Genomic DNA, 16,326 nt, shown 5'->3' on the forward strand with positions numbered 1-16,326 from the left:
TCGCCTTCTTTGTATAAAACTGTAATCCGCTCTGAGTATCTCCGGGGAGATAAAACGGAATATAAATAAAGTGTATTATTATTATTATTATTACATCTTAATCCTATCTTTCCACTAAACGGTGTACAGATTGCTTGTAAATATTGATAATACTGTATTTCTTCACCCTAATTTCAGTCCCACCACCACCAATAAAAATATATGAGATACACCTTTGATTTAAAGGCACACCCCATTTTTAGAGATGTTTATAAAGTGTCTTAGAATTGAAGAAATATTGTAGTTTTAAGATATGCTATAAAGCAATGGTTCTCAACCTGTGGGTCCCCAGGTGTTTTGGCCTACAACTCTCAGCAATCCCAGCCAGTTGACCAGCTGTTAGGATTTCTGGGACTTGAAGGCCAAAACATATGGGTACACACAGGTTGAGAACCACCGCTATAAAGGAAGGAAAGAGAGCCAGTATGATATCGTGGTCTCAGTACTGAACAAGTACAATGAGAGAGCAGGGTTTCAATCCCTGCTCTAAGGCATAGAAATCCAATGGGAGGCCCTGGACAAGTCACATTCTCTGAGCCTCAGAGAAAAGCAATGGCAGATCTCCGAGTAAGGTTTGCCTTAAGCTGGAATCGACCTAAGGGCTACATAATTACAACAGACCACAATGAGTACAGAAGACACAGAGCTGCTAAGAATCCTGTAAGATCATGAGTTCTGAACTTTATTCCATCTGTGCACACTGATAGACCCAAAGCACTAGGAACTTATAAATAATAATGCAAGATGATCCTAGGTGTCAATGCCACTGCCTTAGAACCGAGTTTGTTTTGAAGTTGTTCCCCTGATTTAATTCTTACAACTCATCAACAAAAGGAGTATGTGCCAAGTCCCCGCTGACTGCCATTGACTTCTTTCCACTAGCAAATTTCTTTGCAGCCTGAAAATTAAGCAGAAAAATTGCACATGAGGAAATGTTAACATTCAAGGAAGTGCAAGAAATGCATTTCAAAAATATCTCTGTTCCTAAACATTCAATGAATTGTGTTGTTTCTAGACAGGATGATTTTGGGGCATAAAATCAATTCATCTTCTCATCATTCTACTAGATCTCGGTCTCCAAGGGAACAATTATAAAAATGAGAAGCAAACCCACTGTTCGAAGACAGTGAGCACCCAAAACGTGGGCAAATACTTTCACTTAATGCCCCCAAATTAACAGCATATGCACTTGTCAAATAAATTTGAGTAGAGGACTTCACAGTCTAGGAGCCACTACACAGAAAACTCTGGGCACAACAAGTATTGCTTCTGAAATTAGAAGCCTGAGAAGCAAAGCTCCAACACTTTGATGACACAAAGTAGTCGATCATTTATTTTTTTAATAGCATTGAACGACTCCCACTTCTCCATTTTTTAAATTCATAGATGGAATTCTATTCAGTACAGTCGCTGATAATGTTATAACATTAGTTACTGGCGCGTGGCTTACATTCACAATGTCGGCGGTGGTCACAGAATCTATCTTCTCAACGACAGAGGCTGGCGAGGCATACGTCCCAGAGGCGAGGGCCTGGGAGCCAATTTCATCAAGCAAACCTTCTGAAGACTCAACAGACATCAAGAAAGCGGCCTTCAGCTGGTTTCTGTCAAAGATTTTTGAAAAACAAAGGTGAGTTCAGCAATATCTCCTCCTTTATAAGTATCATGGACATTTCTAAGCTCTTTCTGAAAGGATATAATATGCTGTATCTAACATATCTAGCATTTTCTGCAGAAATATTTACTTTTTTTGCAGTATTTATATTCCACCCTTCTCACCCTGAAGGGGACTCAAGGCGGATCACAGAACACATATACAGCAAACATTAAATGACGATTATACGATGACAAGACAGACAACATACGAGGGTTGAATGAAAAGTAATGCCTCCATCTTCGTTACTTGGGTTTGGATGGGAATATTTTAATAAATCAAATGCAGAAATAATCCTTAGAATGTGCTCTTTAACTACCACTATTCACTTTTCCACATAATCACCAGACAATTGGATACATTTCTGCCAACAATGAACAAGTTTTTTGAAACTGTCACAGAAGAAGTCGACACAACCAGTGCCTCACAGTTCTCTCAACGTCTTCATCAGAAGCATAATGATGTCCCCGCAGATCTTCTTTCATTATTGGGAACAGATGGAAGTTAGATGGTGCTAAATCTGATACAACGATCATCCTGAATCAATCTGTCAACCTTCTGCTTGTGAAACTTGGTGGTTGTTTGTCACACAAGTCACGCAAGTCGTATGTTCCCACCTCAACATCTTTAAACTTACTCGCCCAACGACGCACAGTACTCACATCAACAAAATCATCATAAACAGCTTGCATTCTCTGATGAATCTCCTTTGGGGTGACACCTTCTGCTGTCAAGAATTCAATGACTGCGCATTGCTTAAGTCGCATTGACCGACCGTTTGTGCAGGCTTCCAAACTTCACACTTTAACAACACAACCGTTCAATGCTAATGCTTCCCGCTAAAATGGAGCTGGGCTGAAGGTCAGGAGTTCATCCTGACCTGGCCTTCGAAAGTCAACCTTTTGGTTGGCAAGACTTACTGCAGCTGGTGATTAATAGGGAATACCACTGATTTTTAAAAAAATCAGAATTGCAGATTGGAAGAAGCAGCCAATCCAAGGCTAACTACATATAATGAAAAATCATCTCTGTATGCAAACAACTACTCCTGATAGGAATATATTAAGAGGCTATTATGGTTTTGAGCCACTCAGTCAGAATTTGCATGGCAAGCAAAGCAGAAAGGAGGATGCCTTTTGGCTTTGGTGGTTTCCCCACATCTCTCAGAACATAGTGAGAAGGGAGGTGTTCCTAATCACCAAACTAATTTTGTTTCTATTCAACAGATGGCCACAAATTGCAAGATAAGAAATTATATCCTTTTTCTTTCATGCATCAGGAAATGTAGCCTGATTTTATGAAAAATTAAAAGGTTTGCCAGAAATGGGACAATTATAATTCATTCAACATTTCTGGATTTTGAGCACACTTCCACCACAAGAATAGCTTTGGGAAGACAACTTACTTGGCTCTTGTGACTTCTGCATCAGTCAGTCCACCCTGGGAAATAGCCTTCGCCTGGCCTACCGCAGCTTTGATTACCTTGGTTCCAAAATACAAATAAATAAAAATTACGTCTGTCTGCAGCAGTTCAAATTGTCCTGTCCACTCCCAGGTGCCAAACACACATTTTGCTATATACAAAAGATACTATAATGTATTAAAATGCTTCTTGTGTGAATTTTGTAGATTGGAAGGAGATACTAGGGACTTAACGTGAAAGCTTCAGTATGCCAAACATGCACTCAATTAACAATATATAATATAATTCCCTCCCAATGAGATCTACTTGTTCCTACAGCTAAAATCACCCAAGTTTCCTATGAGATTTCCGACAGAAGTGCATCTCTCTCTCTCTCTATGCTAAGTAAAAGTTCATCATTGTTATTTTTAGGATATCCTTCCTGGAAGCAGAACACTGTAGTGCCAGAAACACATCATTTATTTATTAAACTCTATAAAGCAGAGGAAATTTATTCTTATCAAAACTTGCAGGTTGAAAATATTTCTAGGTAACTTGACCAAACAATGACATACCTCTCCAGCAGCAGAAGCCTGAGAAATGGTATAAATCCCAAAGAGTCCAGAATCGGCATAATTCACATTAAATGCTGCTGCCTGCAAAATAAGTAATTTTGGCACTTAAAGCTGCTGGAATTGATACAGACCAGATTTTTTCCCTTTCCCTTTCTTTGGTTAAGGACCTATAGCCAATAACTACATTTCTAACTGTGTAATAATTTATTTGTATTACTCTAGAAATACATCTGAACTAAATAATAGTTTTGGGCTTATGACTGAGTTCAGCAGAGAAGCGGCATTCCTACCCGAATGAAGGAAAGGGAAACACCTCTTTCGAGACTGCATGTGCTTCCTGCATTTACAGTAACTGGTTATTATTAAAATACTAGCTCGGTTACTTGGAGTTGCCTGGGTTATTTGAGAAAGGCAATTTTAAATTGAAACTCCATCAGTACTTAAAGTTTGTTACATTGGGCAAGTTTGCTCTAGATGCATCATCGGTGGGGTTCAGTGTGCTCTCTGGCTGTAGGGTAAACTACAACTCCCACTAAGGTGAGTCAGTCCTCTCAAACTCCTCCAGTAGGTTGAGTTACTCATGGAGGTCCTGTGTGTCAAGTTTGGCCCAGATCCATCATCAGTGGAGGTCAGTTTCCCTGGTTGTGGGTGAAATGAAGGTCAGTTCCCCCCAAACTCCTGTAATAAATTTTTAGCATATCAGATTTGTGTGCCAAGTTTGGTCCAGATTCATCAGTGCATGTGTTCATAATACCAACAACTTCTAAAATCATGGTGAATTCTCCCTAAACCTCTCTCTCTAGTATGTTCAGTTACTGATTAATTCTTCTGTCTGCTGTGTGACATAGAAAGGAATAGGAAAGGGTTAAGGGAGAGGTAGTGGGTGGGATCATGCAAATTCCACACTAATGGAGAGAATCAAAAACACTCAGGTGTCTGGGATGGAGGAAAAACAGAAAATCTAGGATGAAATTGTCTCATATGAAAGCCTTCACTTGGGTGGTGGGAAGTATGGTGTTTGTGGAGGACATTGGCAGGGCTCTTGAACATACTCATGGTGCTCACTATAACTTGCAATGTCATTACAGGAAGGGCTGTTGGTGTCTTTTGAGTAGGGCAGATATAGCTGTTTGTGGAGGCAGGAGCCTTTCTGTGTAAGTGGACACCCCAGCTACATACACATATACATATTTTCACTTTTATTACATTTATTTATTTATTTAAAACGTTTATATCCTGATCTTCTCTACCTCCGTAGAGGGACTCAGACCGGCTGACAGCAAGGATTCAATGCTAAGAGGACAATCTAAAACATCATACATCAACAATAGAATTAAAATACATATAGAATAAAATACATATAAGCCATTTTGTCAAGATACATGTATATATTTTTAGAATGTCTACTAACTGATCTTTGTATAAGGATCAAATATTTAAATGTGACAACATGGACAAAACCCAATGTCACAATCCACTGAGAACCTATAGCAGATGCAATTCCCATTCATTAGAAAGGGATCTGTGCAAGAAATGCTATTTTTGCTGTGTGTTTTGTACAAAAACCATATACATAATCCTTCCAAAAATATTCGTGGCGTATTATTTCTCTCTGCCCTCTCTTTGCTTTGGTAAAATAATAAAAACAAGCCCAAGTACTTACATCAAACGGCGAGGAAGATGCCTTTGCAATGGCCTGGGTAAGCTTACTGGTAACTCTGCTTCCTCTCTTAACAAGAGGCCCTGCCCCAAGAATATGTTGAAGGACACTGAATGCATTTGCCTCGGCACTTCCTGTGGCAGCTCCTTCTGCTACAACAGCAGCATGAACAAGACTCTCGCCATTCTGCTCTCGGATTTCACCTTCAAAAAAGATAAGACATTTTACCGGCTAGTTAAAGTACTAGCATCAACATTACTACTAAAGTTGGTGAGCTGAGAATCCACTATGAATCTGCCTGGGAAACTATATGTGTTGGAAAGGACTATGGCAGACATTGTGTATATTTGCCTGTCAGCCAGTAAGTGTTTCCTTAAAAAAAAAAATCCCATCAAGCTGTAGGGCTCAATGGTGGTAGAGATATTCACTTTCAGGGAAATTTGCCTGAAGTTACCAATTTAGTAACTGAAGATCCCTCACCTTGCTTTCAAAAACAGCAGAGTTCTCTGGACACAGTTGGAAAAATCTCCATTTATGCTATAATGCCGTTTCTTGGAATGATCCAATTACATTTTCAGCCAATAGTGAATTCCTTTGCCATAAATTATAGTGAGTACAGAGTTTAGAGCCCAACAGGATCTTGAGACCCAAGACACTGACAAAACACATTGTGCAGGATTTTCAAAGTGTCCAAGAGTTGGAATTTGGCACTTGTTTAGGGCAGCAAATCAGGGCTTACAGACCCGCATGATGTAGCAACAGGGGCCCTGAGACTTAAACCTATACCATCTTGAATTCAAAACTTTGAACAGCCATAAAATTTATTGAGGCTCAAGTCTTATTGTTTAATTCATCAAAGGATTGTTGTGATTTGGGGGGGGGGATACATGGAGGATTCTTAGTTCAGTAGCAGAGAATGTGCTGTCCTTGAAAAAGGTTCACAGAATCATAGGGTTGGAATGGACTACAAGGGACACTGAGTTCAACCTCCTTCTATCCTGGTAGCTTCAGTTAAAAAGATCAAGCCAGTGATGTCAAGGGTCTCTCCCCAACTAAGACTCTGGGGTACAGCTGTCAATTAAAATAGACTGGATTATCTAGATTAGGGGGAGAGGACCATATGTCCTTCCAAATGGTGTTTAACTCCAACTCCTATTGCCACTTATTACTGAATATCTTGGCTAGGACAGATCGAACTTGCAGTTCATCATCATTTGGTTGGCCACATTGCCTATTACTAATCCAAAGGATGACTTTTTTGAGATATGGCATCTTATCGTGTTTCATACAATCATAAAGTTGGAAGAGACCTCATGGGCCAACCAGTCCAATCCTCTACAAGGAAGCAGGAAAATCACATTCAAAGCACCCCCAACAGATGCCCCTCCAACCACTGTTTAAAAGCCCCCAAATAAGGAGCCCCCACCACACTCTGGGGCAGAGTGTTTGACTGCTGAACAGCTCTCACAGTTAGGAAGTTCTTCCTCATGTTCAGGTGGAATCTTCTTTCCTGTGCTTTGAAACCATTGTTCCGCGTCCTAGTCTCCAGGGCAGCAGAAAACAAGCCTGCTCTTTCCTCCCTCCTCCCTCTGACTTCCCCTCACATATTTATACATGCCCCCCATCATGTCTTCTCTCAGCTTCTCTTCTGCAGGCTAAACATACCTAGCTCTTTAAGTCACTCCTTATAGGGCTTGTTCTCCAGACCCCTGATCATTTTAGTCACCCTCCTCTGGACACTTCCAGTGGGTCAACATCTCCCTTCAATTGTGGTGCTCAGAATTGGACACAGTGTTATTCCAGGTGGGGTCTGACCAAGGCAGAATAGAGAGGTAGTGTGACTTCTCTGGCTCTAGACACTAGACTCCTATTTATGTAGGCAAAAATCTCATTGCCTTTTTTAGCCGCCGCATGACATTGTTGGCTCATGTTTAACTTGTTATCCATGAGGACGCCAAGATCTTTTTCGTACGTTCTGTGAAGACCAGACATCATTACTAATTCCTTGCCAGAGAATGTGGGTTAAGACAAATATACTGGGAAAAGATGGAGCTGTAATATTTTATAAATTATCCTAGTATACATTAAGGGGCCTGAAAAGGCTGTCTGTTCATACAGAGTTAAACAAAATACAATAACTGCAGGAGAGCTGTGCAAGGTTGCAAGCCAACAGATGGTTTCACAGCAAGAGATTGGTTTGTAAGACAAGCTTAGTCATCAGTGTGATTTATTAACCACATCTCTATTAGCATGGAAGAACTCAGCGCAATGCATTTACCTCCACGATACTGGGCCTTCTCACCAGCTAAGCCAGCACCACTGCGAATATTTAAAAACTGTTCTCCCACTTGTTTCAGGTCAGAATGGCTGACACCTGCAAGAAACACCTGAGTCAGACAGAACAATGCAGGGCTTATCTCTATTTAAAAGAATACAGCACAGCTTTAAGATGCAGAGGTCAGCTGACATACCTAGTCCCACCAGAGCCATTCGGGCACTTGTAAAGTTGTTCTGTACAAACTGGTGCAGCTGTGATGAAGACAGGGATACACATTTTAATATTTTATCTAGAGTAGAAATGTAAGCAGAGTCTTGTGGGCTCACATCAAAGATACATCTCTATTTTTACCAGATGCTTCCCCAATTGTATAATATGCTGCATCTGAACTTAAAGGTTAAACCTATATAACTTGATTATTCATTCATAACTTGGCATTCATTCAATGGCTTTGTCAGATCTCTGTTTTAAAGCGATATAAGCTAGTTAGCCATTGCTCAACACAAATCCTACATGCTAAACACACACAATACGAAGCCCTTCTAATACTTGTAGATTACCAGAGTGGTAGCATAGTGCTATGCTACTCTGCTGCTGAGTATGCATGCCCAGTGTGGAACACATCTTACCATGCTAAAACAGTAGATGTGGCTCTTAATGAAACATGCTGCATTATCATGGGGAGTCTGCGCCCTACACCACTGGAGGAATTACACTGTTTAGCCGGTATTGCACCATCTGACATTCGCCGGGAAGTAGCAACCAATAGTGAAAGGACCAAGGCAGTGGAATCTCCAGCCCATCCCTTGTTTGGATATCAGCCAGCACGTCAATGACTTAAATCAAGAAATCGTTTTCTAAGATCTACAGAGACACTTGCTGGAACACCTCAGCAAGCGAGAGTCCAAAAGTGGCAAGCTCAAACCCAGAACCTCAATCAATGGCTGATACCAAATGAGAGACTCCCTCCTGGGCACACAGAAGACTGGGCGACTTGGAAAGTGCTGAACAGACTGCGCTCTGGCACCACGATACGCAGAGCCAACCTTAAGGAATGGGGCTACAAGGTGGAATCCATGACATGCGAGTGTGGAGAAGAGCAAACTACAGACTACCTGCTGCAATGCAACCTGAGCCCTGCCACATGCACAATGGAGGACCTTCTTGTGGCAACACCAGAGGCACTCCAAGGGGCCAGCTACTGGTCAAAGGACATTTAATCAACTACCAAGCTTGCAAACTTTGTGTTTTGTTTGTTTGTTTGTTAAAAAATGCAATGCAACTGTTTGGTCTGCCCCTGACACGAGAAATAAATACCAGAGTGGTGGCACTTCCACTGAAGGAACACAACCCTCATTAAAAGCACAATAATGGCATGTGTGAAGACCAGGGACGTTTCTTGGACTCTTCCGCTCCCATCAAACCTCATTAGTGGCAAATGTCTGCCAGTACTACCCAAGTTCCATCAACTGCTACTGGCAGTGGACCTCTCTGGCCTCAAGAAGAGACAGGCATTTCCCACAATTTGCTACCTGAGATCCAACTGGAGATACAGTATCTAAATTGTAAGATACTCTAAATCATAATTGAATTACAATTTTGCCACTGCCCCAGGAGGCTTTTAATCACGTTCCAATTATGATTATTGCAAACCAGGAAGCAGAGAATTGAAAGTGAAATATGAGCATATAAGCCTGAGGTCAAACCACAGGCTTCACTATAACATCTTAGGACAAGGCCAATATTCAGACGTACTTGTTCTGATGTAATCTTCCCAACCATATAGTCTGGACAGTATAAGGAATTGGAAAGGGCGTTTCGATAAGCTGCTGCATGCAAATTTTCAAGGACACCTGCACATAAAAGAAAGGGTTTTACTATATCACAGAAATGACCCAAAGGTACTCATGCTTAAGCTGTCTATACAGAGCTTGCCTTAAACAATAAAGTAATATCCTTGCACAAATGGACCACGTGGCTCTGGAACGCCTTCCCCAGGGAACTTAGGCAAGCCTCCACACTACAGCAAATTTGGAGAGCTAAAAACATGTTTTTTCAGCAGACTTTTGACAATGTTTAAGATAGTAGCCAGACTGATTGCCTATTACTTTAGCACCTTAAATCTATTCTCTGATGGGTATACAGCTGGTATGCTAAATTGATTATATGGATCTTTTAATCAATGGCTATAGCCATATTAACTGACTCTGTTTAACGGAGATTACTTTTGTTAATTTTGTATGTCTGCTTTTATGTAAATGTGTTATTGATTTTATATGTTGATATATTTCATTTTATGTGTTGTATGGCACCATTGAGTGCTATTTTGTAAGCCGCCCCGAATCCCTATGGGAGATGGTTATGGGGCATAAAGAAAGCATTATTTATTTATTATCTACTGGAAAAAGAGCACCAATGTTTTCTAAAGCAGGGTGTGCAATGGCACACAAAATATTGTTGGACTAAAATTCTCAGTTCCTATAATGTCAAGAGATTGTGGGAACTGAATTCCAGAAATATCTGGAATTACTGAATGCTTGTGTAAGAAATATCTAGAATTGTCCTTCAGCCCATTGAAACTGTCTAGCAATCAAAGGGCTAAGGAAATCTCATAGTCCACAAAAGTAGTTTCTTTGAAAAACAGGTTTCATTTCAAAAGCTGCCACTGAAACTCAACTTGACACATAGGCATGCTGTCCAATTCCATATCTCCACTTTCTTATGAAATACCACATTAAACATCCTTAACAGAATACATCTTCAATTTCCAAAGACAAAAATTTAGTACTAGAGGTGGTTCATGGGGTTTATTTTGTTAGTTTCTCCCTAGTACAATCAGAGAAAGACTGTGATGATACTCACACAAAGCTAGTTTCGATTAAACAAAAAAGCAGATATGAAGGCCATTTTTAAAAACTCCCTGGAAGCAACAAGTTCTGGCAAGGGCAATCTGCCCCTTCTTCCACCAGGAAGGAAGGAGAGAGAGAGAAAAAGAAGGCTAGACAAAGAGAAAGGTGATGTCACACATTTGGCCTCTGCCTAATATAACCTCTAACACAGTGGTTCTCAACCTGTAGGTCCCTAGATGTTTTGGTCTTCAACTCCCAGAAATCCTAACAGCTGGTAAACTGGGTGGGATTTCTGGGAGTTGTAGGCCAAAACACTTGGGGACCCACAGGCTGAGAATCACTGCAACCGAAAAAAGCTTCTTTATCTTTAAAAAAAATATTGTTGGGAGTCTAGCATTTTAGGAACACTTACCAACTTGCGGGTTTTGAAAGGCAATTGCCTTGTCAATTCTTAAGCGGGGATTCACACCAGCTACTTCCCAGCGCCTGAATTCTGGAGCCGTAGTAACATTTATTAGATATTCCAGGACAGTATCTCTGAATAAATTAAGCAAAGTTATATATATATATATTTAAGAAGACTCAAAACAACCAGTGTTCCTTAAATTGCAAAATATGTCAAGGATAAGACATATAATATAAAACTTTTTAAGAGACATGTGTATTAACAGTTAGCATGCTGGCTTGGGCCAATGGGAGTCCTAGTATAAAAATATGGAAGACACATATTTGAGGGAGGCAGGAGAAAAAGCAATGTAAAATCTTCCTTCCAAATGTATGTACAAAAAGTAGCTAGAGAGCACTCAAATGTGTGGAGACATTTTAGTGTGAACCTCTTGAAGGCAGAAACGTACAATAGTCCCATGATCAGGGAAATCTGAAAAAGGCAATGTACTCAGGAAAAAGAAAAAGGAAATATAAAGAAAGAAAGAACTTCTTATTTTCTGGTTAACAAACAACTATGTGTCAAAATTCTGAGAATAAAACAGGACTGCATAATTCAAGAGATGGAGAAAAAATATTATTGTGCAATGACTTTTTGTAGCTCCAAGGATCAGAAAGCTTGCTAAATGCCTTGAAAAGCAATTTGCTATACATGAGGATACTTACATATAGTCACGCAAACATTCAACCGAATAAACCATGTTCTCTCTAGTAGAAGTCACACTAAAGGAGAATTTGAGAAAGACATTTTCAGGATTTGAATGTGTTAATACCAAGTCTACTGCATGGATTTGCAGTTAAGGTTCCTCTTTAGGTATGGTTTCTTTATCACCCTTAACATGAAACCCCATTGCCACAGATTTCTTCAAAAGACAGACGAGCCTCAAGGAATTACAAACCTTAGGCTACCGCCAACAGCTTCAATGCCACGGGTTATCCTGAAGGAAGAGGCTCCTTTTGTAGTCTGCAGGAAAAAACAACATTTTAAGCATCAACTGCTAATATCATGTCAAAGTTCTTCAAAAATAATTTTAATGTGACTATGAATCAGTAAAGAACATCAGCCAAGTTGGAAATCATTGGCTTATTTACTTCAGAAGTGGGATTGGTTTATTTACTTCAGAAGTGGGAGAGTTCTTACTAGAGAAGGGGTTGGGGGGGGGGGGGGCTCAAGTGGCAAAACGTTGAGCTTATCAATCTATTACAGACCATATTTATTCAATTCCAACATCAAAACAAGCTATAGGCTGTGTGTCTGTAATCATAGGTTGGCACAATTTTGACTTAACCTTGATTGGAAACTGCTTCTCCCCAAAAATGGAATCCAGAAGTATACTAGTTTCTGCTTAACATAGTAGCAGGAATATTTAGTTTATAGCACTCATACTGAACATTTACCACCACTGTGAAAAATAACAACAACAACAACTTTAGGGATTGGGGCTTACATACGGCACAATGTGCATGGAACAATGCAAGAAAAAAAAACACAATACGAGATAAAACCACAGAATATAAAACAATTATTTAAACTTAAAACAGTGCCCAATGACCTATGGTGAAGACTTTTGCAATGGGGCTGTACCTGCCCAATTTTCAATCCTAACAGCATACTCTTTTTGCTGTTTCAGACTGGAGGTGAATTTTTTTTACAGCTGAGGCCACCAAAAATTATAATTATGGAACAAAAAGGTCTGGTGAGATAGGCTTACAATGGAAAGGCTTTTTTGGGGGGGAGGCACAAACATACTTTGGGGGAACACTTCTTTCTCGGAGGTCATATCAGATGACTTGTATGATGCAATGTGGTCCATGGGTTACACACTCTCTCCATTTTAGGGTCATAGTTCTAAACAGGAACCCAAATCTAACCTAATCAAAAGAGAAAAACTCACCAGGTTTGATGCAAGACGGAGCAGATGAGCGGTACCCAAATTGGTGCTAGACTCATATCTGCTGCCTGCTTTGATGAAGACACCAATTCTTGAATTTGGAGAATGATTTTCCAAAGAAGCAATCACCAAACCATTTGGCAGTTTTGTGATCTGCATTAAGGTGAAGAGACATCAGTTAAAATCACACTGTTCTTCTCTGATCGCTTCTAATTGTAAAAAATAGTAAAACATAAAGCAATTTCAACTTTTAGACTGACCTCAAGCTCTTGAGGGTGCAGCTGTATTTTCGCTCTTTCTGCTGTCGCAGAAGCTTGTGCATTTGGTGCAACTTTGAGAGAATACCATCTCCTCTAAACAAGAGAGCATGAACAATCAAAAGTTAGAGCTTGACCAAATACATTTCATTTTCATTAGTAAAATCAAGACTAATTAGAAAATACAATATGGGTAAGTATGGGAAGTAGTAGGAAAGGGGAAAGGCAGCATAAAAGATGGATGGACTCAATAAAGTCACAGCCCTGAGTTTGTAAGACTGGGGCAGGGTTGTTGAAGATAAGGTGATCTTGGATGTCTTCGCTCATGGGGACACTGTAAGTCAAAGGTGACTTGACTGACAGTAATTGACAATTACATTTGATAAAATATTAACTTCTGTTTGAACAATGATGCCTCGAGATCACTTCTGTTTCATTTCTTGTAAAATAATAATAATAATAATAATAATGTGACAAGGACCAATAATAATACATATATTTAACTGTTAGAATTTGTATGTTTCTATGCTGTAAGCTGCCTTCAATCAGCAAGCAGAGAAAGAAGCGATAGAAATTTCCTAAACAAACAAATAAATAATGTGATTCCAACTAATAATACTAATAATGTGACAGGGAATAATAATAATAATAATAATAATGTTTCAGGGCCCAATAATAATAATAATAATAATTTGACAAGAACGAATAATAATAATAATAATAATAATAATCTTTATTTATACCCTGCTACCAATGGGGACTCGGAGTGGCTTACATGGGGCCAAGCCCAGACAACATGTTACAGCAAAATAAAACCAGAACATATACAACAAGCAACGTCATCAAAATTACATAGAAAAAATAATAATAAAAATAATGCAATAATAATAACAATATGACAGAGTCAAATAATAATAATAATAATGTAACAGGAACAAATAATGATAATAACATTAATAATGTGACAGAGATTAATAATAATAATGTGTCAGAGACCAATAATAATGACAATAATAATGTGACTGGAACAAATAATGATAATATTAATAATATGATAGGGACTAATAATAATATGTCAAAGACCAATAATAACAATAATAACAATGTGACAGGAATAAATAATGATACTGGTATTAATAAATATGACAGGGACTAATAATAAGTCCGAGACCAATAATAATAATAATGATAATAATAATGTGACAGGAACAAATAATGATAATAATAACAATAATGTGTCAGGGACTAATAATAACAATATTAAGGTGTTTGAGACCAATAATAATGTGTCCGAGACCAATAATAATAATAATAATAATAATAATGTGACAGGAACAAATAATGATAATAATAACAATAATGTGTCAGGGACTAATAATAACAATATTAAGGTGTTTGAGACCAATAATAATGTGTCCGAGACCAATAATAATAATAATAATAATAATAATGTGGCAGGAACAAACAATGATAATAATAACAATAATGTGTCAGGGACTAATAATAACAATATTAAGGTGTTTGAGACCAATAATAATGTGTCCGAGACCAATAATAATAATAATAATAATAATGTGGCAGGAACAAATAATGATGCTATGGCTGATTTCTCTGGTTGGAGTAGTCTGCAGTGCCTTTCACGTTCCTGCCATACATCAAGGGAACCACTGATCGCATAGGAAAGCTGATGAGGAAACACAACATACAAACAATCTACAAACCCACCAAGAAAATCCAACAAATGCTACGTTCAGCAAAGGACAAGAGGGATCCTCTCACCTCTGCAGGAGTCTACCGTATACCATGCAGCTGTGGACAAGTCTACATAGGGACCACCAAACGCAGCGCCCAAACAAGAATCCAGGAACATGAAAGGCACTGCAGACTACTCCAACCAGAGAAATCAGCCATAGCAGAGCACCTGATGAACCAACCTGGACACAGCATTTTATTTGAGAACACAAAAATGCTGGACCACTCTCACAACCACCATGTCAGACTACACAGAGAAGCCATTGAAATCCACAAACATGTGGACAATTTCAACAGAAAGGAAGAAACCATGAAAATGAACAAAATCTGGCTACCAGTATTAAAAAATTCTAAAATTAAAACAGCAGAGAGAAAAACAGGCAGGGACATCTAAGCACCTTTCATTAAGAGTTTGCTCCAGGCACAGTCAGCCCATTGTATGCTAATCAAGGTGGTCAGTTGAAAAGATTCACACCTAGCCCAACTTACAAAAGCCTTTTGTCTCACCCTGGTCAGTCCACAGATATATAAACCCCTTTTTTCCCAGCTCCAGCAGACCTCTGAGGAAGCCTGCCATAGATGCAGGCGAAACGTCAGGAGAAATGCCTCTAGAACATGGCCATATAGCCCGAAAAAACCCACAAGAACTGAGTGATTCCGGCCATGAAAGCCTTCGACAATACAATGATAATAATAACAATACTGTGTCAGGGACTAATAACAATAATGTAACAAAATGACAGGCCCAAATAATAATAATAATAATAATGTATCAAAGACCAATAATAATAATAATAATAATAATAATAATGTGACAGGAACAAATAATACTAATAGTGTGTCAGGGACCAATAATAATGTGTTAAGGACCAATAATAATAATAATAATTACAATAATGAAAAAGAGACCAATAATAATAATACTGTGACACAATAATAACAATGACAGTCAGAATAGCGGTGCTACTTCCTCGCCCCAAGGACTACCGAGGGAGCAAGGCCCGGATGCCCTCCAGCTCCAGCTCCCCGCCGGGCTCCGCCAAGGTCGTCCCTCCTCTTCCCTTCCCTTCCCTTCCCGGGGCAAAGCTCCGTCCCGCTCCCCCCTGGCCCGGGCCTCTCCTTCCCCGCTCCCCTCCCGGCCTCCCTCGCTCACCGAGAGGCACCGGGCCGCCGCCGGGATGGGCCTCATCGCTGCAGAACTCCGAACCCTCCCTCAGGAAGAAGGCCAAGATGGCTACGCAGGAAGCGGAAGTCCCCGCCGTTCCCAGCATCCACCGCGCAGAGCTAAATCATAGAGCTTCTACACTCTCAAGCCTTGCTCCCCAGATGTGATTCAAGAGTGTGGTCAAAATGGTCTGCTCAAAGACACGTCCGGTTCCCTATCGCAGCTGATTGAAAGACTCCAACCACTGCACTAGAGGGTCACAGCAAAGAGCTAGCTGTTTCCCCAAGAGGTCACTAGAGGGTCACAGGAAAGAACCAGCTCTTACCCCAGGAGATCACTAGAGGGTCATGGGAAAGAAA

At 39.7% G+C, this 16,326-nt stretch overlaps 1 protein-coding gene across 1 annotated transcript; it reads right to left on the reverse strand.

The window, feature by feature from the left end:
- Nucleotides 1-695: 695 nt before the first annotated feature.
- On the reverse strand, nt 696-16,073 carry LOC132782004 (cytochrome b-c1 complex subunit 2, mitochondrial). The gene is made up of 14 exons (XM_060786631.2): nt 15,956-16,073; nt 13,054-13,146; nt 12,797-12,946; nt 11,801-11,865; nt 11,568-11,624; nt 10,870-10,994; nt 9,364-9,461; nt 7,802-7,859; nt 7,609-7,704; nt 5,334-5,533; nt 3,671-3,751; nt 3,099-3,175; nt 1,490-1,643; nt 696-937 (listed from the first exon to the last, which is right to left on the reverse strand). The coding sequence occupies exons 1-14, from the start codon at nt 15,989-15,991 to the stop codon at nt 854-856; spliced, it is 1,374 nt and encodes a 457-aa protein (XP_060642614.2). The 5' UTR covers nt 15,992-16,073; the 3' UTR covers nt 696-853.
- Between the last annotated feature and the right edge of the window lie 253 nt (nt 16,074-16,326).

This window comes from Anolis sagrei, chromosome X, assembly GCF_037176765.1.
Source record: "Anolis sagrei isolate rAnoSag1 chromosome X, rAnoSag1.mat, whole genome shotgun sequence".
Lineage (NCBI taxonomy): Eukaryota > Metazoa > Chordata > Lepidosauria > Squamata > Dactyloidae > Anolis > Anolis sagrei.